Raw genomic sequence first — 5,911 nt, forward strand, 5'->3', positions numbered from 1 at the left:
CACTGCTTAATGTTGTTGGGTGTAGAGGATACCCCTCAACCTCTAAACACAGAACATGTCTACACCACAGGAAATCCTACCAAGAGGCAGGTCCCAAAGTCTCTTATAACAGAAGTGTCCGTTGGTCTTCCTCAGCAAAGACAGAAACTGGGTTTTGTGCTGGACAAATGTTTATTGGAGTGAAGTGGATGAGATGCGGTGAGGTGTCTGTCACCAGTAATGAGAAGGGTGCTAACTGGCCTTCCTGCAGGGAAGAGAAGGTGGCGAGGGTTGGGAAAGGCTACCCCACAGGGGGCAAAAAGCGAAGAAGTGGTTTAGATCGCAGTAGGTGAGAAATGCCTGCATCTGCAGCCCCGTAAGCGGACCCCACTCAATGGGCGGGCACTTGTGAACACAGGGCCACCTCCCACCCCCGCCCCTGCCCGGGCTGTGGGTACCTGTGTGGGGGACGCCGGGGAGACTGCCGGGGGCGCGTCTGACTCGGTCAGCCCCTCACAACCCAATCCCCCCTCTGTGAGCAGTGCAAGTGGAGTCTCCCAGTCTGCGCCCCCTGGCTCTAGCTAACCAATCTCAGTCCCACTGTTGGTTGGAGCATTTCGCCCGGAGCCTCCGAGCGAACTGGTTGCCGGCTGCGGCTGGGAGCTTGGTTGCGCAATTCCTTGCCGCCACTGCGGCCGCGGCCAAAGCCACCTGGGCAAGGAGAGAATTTGCCGCGAGGTTCCCGCCTCGGAAAGAGGTAAAAGCTATCGTTCGCCTTTTTTCGGGCACTCAAATGCAAGGTGTAGCGAGTGAACCAGCCTGGATTATCGCGGGGTGGGGGGGGGGGGGGGGGGGAAGCAATGGGCACGTTATCAGGGAAGCGGGTACTTGAGGACAGTTGCTGCAGGTTAGGGGTCTCTGTGAGCGTTACGAATCCTGGTCCCTGTGGGCTTCCTGGGCGCCCCCCCCCCACTGCCCCCCGTGACCACACCCTGGATCGCGATGTCTGCGGCAACCTACCCTTGCCCGCAGTGATCGATCCTTGTCAGAGATACGCATAATTTTTAATATTGCAGGAGAGAAGACAGCAAGGGCTTATTTAGGGTGAAAATGTTTGCTAACATCGTTCGGATGTGCATGTTTTAAGGGTTGGCAAGCTGTCCATTATTGCAGCATTCTGTAGTGTGGCATGATAAAATAAAAACAGGTGCGTAGCCACCGCGAAAGTAACAAACAGGTATCATTGGAAGAAGAGGCTCGGGGCGCTCCTGCCCTCCTCCCCACCCGCATTGCCTTTGGTGGGTTCCTGGGGTGGGCAGAGAGACAGCTCACCGCAGAGAATGGAGGAGGGAGGAGGGAAGTGGGAGGAGGGAGGAGGGTGGGGTTAGCGAGCGGGACGAGACAGACACCACCCCCCGCCCCCCCCCCCCCATGTCCCCAGGGAGCAGCGGGCCAGGCAGGCGCTGCGACAAGACATCATTCCGAGTTAGACTCCCACCCCTCACACATCCTCTCTTCTCTCCTCCGTAGGCATCCCTCACTGCTGGCCAAGTGCCAGAGAAGCGGTGCACGCACCTCTCAGCTAATACCTGACCATGGGCAACTCCTGCTTCGGCCTCAAGGAACGGCTGATGAAGCGGCTGCGGCCTCTGCCGACCGTGATCGTCATCCGCACCTGCCTGCCCCAGAGAAGGAGCAGAGATTTCCGCGTGGTGGTGCTCGGCTCGGCCGGCGTGGGCAAGAGCGCTCTGGTGCAAAGGTGGGTGCGCGGCAACTTCCGTGAGGCGTACCTGCCGACCATCGAAGATACCTACCGCCAGGCGCTAGGCTGCAGCCACAAGGCGGGTGCGCTGCACATCACCGACACCACCGGTGGCCGCCGCTACCGGGGCCTGCAGCGCCTTGCCATTGCCAGGGGTCACGCCTTCATCCTGGTTTATTCTATCACCAGGAAGCAAACCCTGGAGGAGCTGAAGCCGCTCTATGAGCTGATCCGTCAACTCAAAGGTAACAACCCGCAAAAGTGCCCCGTCATCCTGGTGGGCAACAAGTGCGATGAGAGCCGTCGGGAGGTGAGTGAGAAGGAAGGTGCTGCCTATGCGTGCGAGTGGAATTGCGCCTTCTTGGAGACCTCGGCCAAGATGAATATCAACGTCCAGGAGCTGTTCCAGTTGCTGATAAATTTCGAGAAGAAGCCCGCCGCCGCCGCAGCCCCCGCCGGCGCCCAGCCTCCGCAGAAGAAATCCCAGATCCCCAAGACCGCCGAGAAGCTGCTGGGCAAGTGCATCGTCATGTGAATCCTGAGCCTTAAATATCGCTACCCTCTTCTCCTTTAGTGTGCCGAAAACGTGGACCGACCCCATTGTGCTGTGTCACCTGTACATGACTGACTTTTGTGCTGTGGTTTGGGTTGTAACAATTAGATGTCAATAAATGTCCCTTGTGAGTTAATAACTTTCCTTTTTCCCAGGCGAGAGAACTCGAATTGTTAAAATAATGGACATTGGAGGAGGAGAGGAAAAAAGGAACAGGATGCATTTCAAGGATGGGACTTGGACTGACTTTAGAGATTAATGTTTGAAAAAGAGACTGGAAATAGCAAAATGAATTGAAAGATACCACTGCCCTTCTTGTGATCCTATTATTGTGTATTATTCTTCAACATTTCAAGTCCTGTAAATGTCTAACCATATCTCCCCATTGTGTATTTAATTGTTAAAAAACACGTTTTTGCAGCAAAAGGTCTGACAGATGGCTGTGAGACAGAAATACTAAACATGATAAATAAATAAATGTCCTATAGTTGAGCATTGAGGGTGGGAGCAGAGAGAATTGTTAAAGTGGATCTTGCTTACTAAATATATGCCAGTTGTTTCATAGGTCATTTAAAATGTTTGAGTATTCTACATCCCTGTTTAAAAAAAAATTATAATAGTTCTATGACTTAATAAAGCTTTTCCTGCATGCAGTCAGCTGTAATAATTTCTTTTTCACTAAACAACAACAAAAATTACCCATTGCCAGTCACAGCTGGTGAAGATTTCTAATAGGAGTTTTACATACAGAAGCCCATGCCCTCTTGAAATTAGCCACTTGTGGGTGGGGGTGGTTCATGGGTCCCTGCAATGCAGAGCTAGTTTATATCCATCACCTTTCCTGGGCTGATTCAGGAAGAACTCCAGGCATCTTTGAAGAGGTTACTTGCTCATTTTGCTGCTGTCTTGGAGGTGGGTGGTAAAAAGCAAACTCTGCCTCAAGAACCACTGGATAGTGGATGAACCTAGAGTCTGTTATACACAGTGAAGTAAGTCAGAAAGAGAAAAACAAATATTGTATATTAAGGCATATATGTGAAATCTAGAAAAACGGTACTGATGAACCTATTTGCAGGGCAGGAATAGAGATGCAGACAGAGAGACCGGTCAGGTGGACATGGGGGTTGGGGAAGGGGATGGTGGGATGAATTGAAGATTGGGTTTGACATACATACACTACCATGTGTAAAATAGATAGCTGGTGGGAACCTGGTATATAGTGCAAGCAGCTCAGCTCGGTGATCTATGGTGACCTAGAGTAGGGGAATTGGGGAGGAGGGAGGTCTAAGAGGGAAGGGACATATGTATACATATGGCTGATTCACTTCTTTGTATAGCAGAACTAGCACACCATTGTAAAGCAGATATACCCCCAATTTAAGGGAAAAAGTACTGGAAATAAGAGTGGGGAGTGGGATGGAAGGTAAGGGCAGAAACAGGTGGGATTTGAAATCAGACATTTCTAAGGAAGCTTTTTTTAAAAGATTCATTTTATATTTGGACATAATTTTTTTTTTTTGAGTGAGGGAATATGTATCTATACACATCCTTGTTTTCAAGTGTTTTTCTTTTTTAGTTAAAGAGAAGCAGGGAGGCTCTAAGTCTGGTGATTTTTCTCCATAAAATATCTCTTATTGGATAAATATTTATTGAACAACTTAAATGTTTACAAAACGCCTTTTTATAACTTGATTTTTAGGGGAGAAGCACATCATTGAGAAGGAATGATAAACATCTATCACATAGTAGAGTCAAAATTTTGAGCTTAGAAAATTCATTCACTGGCTCCTTTTAGACAATTATTTAAAAATTTTCCTATTCACTTTCAAATCAATTCTCAACCACTAGAAAATACCTAAGTGGTTCTGCCATATTGCTTTTTATGTATTCTATTTTTAAAATAATATTTCTTAGGTAACATCCCTAATGGAGTAATTCCATTCCTAAAAGAAAATATCTTGGCTATTTTCCAGGTGAATCCTCCTTGAAAAAATGTGTTGCACTCATTGTTTTTCTTTGTAGAGGAGCAAAGGGATTACTAAGTGACAAATACTACACTTTAGAAAAGGAAAGGAGGAGATTTAATGTTGCAAGAAATGCTTAGTAAAAACATTTTTAAATTATAGTAAATATTTATATGGTCTATCTATATGCCATTGTTTCTACATCACATTAAAGCAAATATTTATATAATTTTTGTACATGTCAATGTTCTACATTATACTATTTAATCCTCACGACAATCCAGTGAAGGAGATACTGTTGTGCCCATTTTGCAGGCTGATAAATGTTACAAAACCAGTAAGCAACAGAGCCAACGTTTGAAGCCAGGCATTCTGCTGCATAGTTGGTGCTCTTAACCACCACAGTGTACATCCATTCTAAGACGACTAGTCCAGGGACAAGTGAGTTGACACCTCTGTTCTCTAGTTGTGCTATACAGATGTGGAAAAGGAAGCTTTCTCAGAGCCTCCCTAGAATACTGAAGGGAGAATACTGCAAAGAAGCAAATTGACGATTACAAAACACACATGATGGTTTAGAAATAGAGAAGAAAGCATGAGGTGTTGGATAACTTTTCCCTGAAGAGTTTACATGGTTGGAACCTTTTATGCCTAGAGACTTAGTAGATCTCTCCCCCAAATAATTATAAGCTTCAAAGAAGCTTTACAGGGTTACCTTGGAGCAGGGAAGATGTAAACCAGTCTAACAGTTCTTCCAGCTAATAGTGTTATTCAAAGAAGCTGGAACCTATAGCTTCTAGTTTTTGCACCATCCAATATAGTGGCCTCTAGCTTTATGTAACTTCTGCATTTGAAATATGGCTAGTCCAAAGTGAGATGTATTGTAAATATACCATACATTATTATGAAAAGAATGGAAGTAGAATATCTCATAATTTTAATGTTTATTACATGTGGAGATAATATTTTAGATACAGTGGATGAAATGAAACCTACTAATTTTGTATTTCTTTTGGCTTTTTAAAGTGTGACTAGTGGAAAATTTTCAATCATATTTGTGGCTTATATTTGGCTCACATTATATTCCTCTTGGGTAGTGTTGATATATAGTAAGAGTGGCTAGCAGAACTAATTTCTAATTTGAATCTTACTGCATATATTAGCTAGGATCAACAATCAAGTGTCCAAAAACGTTAGCATGTATTTAAAGTAATATGTGTTGTCAGATATCTACATAACTTCATGAAATTCAAGATTAACAGAAATGTAACAAAATCCACTGAGAGGTATGTTTGCATATAAATGAATGGGAATTGAACATCTATAAGCTACATCTATAAACCTGGACCCACAGGCCCAGAACTCAGAAAAATAAATATGTCAGCCAGTGAATTCAGGGAGTTGGTGAGGATTAAAATAAATGAAAACTGAAAATATGCCCACTGCACTGATATGATGTTTTTTCAGGCTACTGATATTGACGAACCTGCCATCCATTATGATGCTGGAAAGTGAAAAGTGGAGGAGAGAAACCTAGTATGGAGATGAATACAATTTTATAAACTGGGATTCAAAAAATTTAACTGACACCAGTATCATGGGTCTACATGGGTGCATTCGTAGATGCTCTGTCCTGTCCTTCGGGGTAATGTC

General features: G+C 45.2%; 1 protein-coding gene across 1 annotated transcript; it reads left to right on the plus strand.

Annotated features, from left to right (window-relative positions):
• Positions 1 to 465: 465 nt before the first annotated feature.
• On the plus strand, positions 466 to 2,947 carry DIRAS3 (DIRAS family GTPase 3). Its single transcript, XM_070786343.1, has 2 exons — positions 466 to 736; positions 1,510 to 2,947. The coding sequence occupies exon 2, from the start codon at positions 1,575 to 1,577 to the stop codon at positions 2,274 to 2,276; it is 702 nt and encodes a 233-aa protein (XP_070642444.1). The 5' UTR covers positions 466 to 736; positions 1,510 to 1,574; the 3' UTR covers positions 2,277 to 2,947.
• The last annotated feature ends 2,964 nt before the right edge of the window (positions 2,948 to 5,911 follow it).

Source organism: Bos indicus, chromosome 3 (assembly GCF_029378745.1).
Source record: "Bos indicus isolate NIAB-ARS_2022 breed Sahiwal x Tharparkar chromosome 3, NIAB-ARS_B.indTharparkar_mat_pri_1.0, whole genome shotgun sequence".
NCBI classification, from domain to species: Eukaryota; Metazoa; Chordata; class Mammalia; order Artiodactyla; family Bovidae; genus Bos; species Bos indicus.

Excerpts from the sequence above, each read along its gene's own strand:
- DIRAS3 (XM_070786343.1), top strand. The coding sequence starts at position 1,575 with ATGGGCAACTCCTGCTTCGGCCTCAAGGAACGGCTGATGAAGCGGCTG.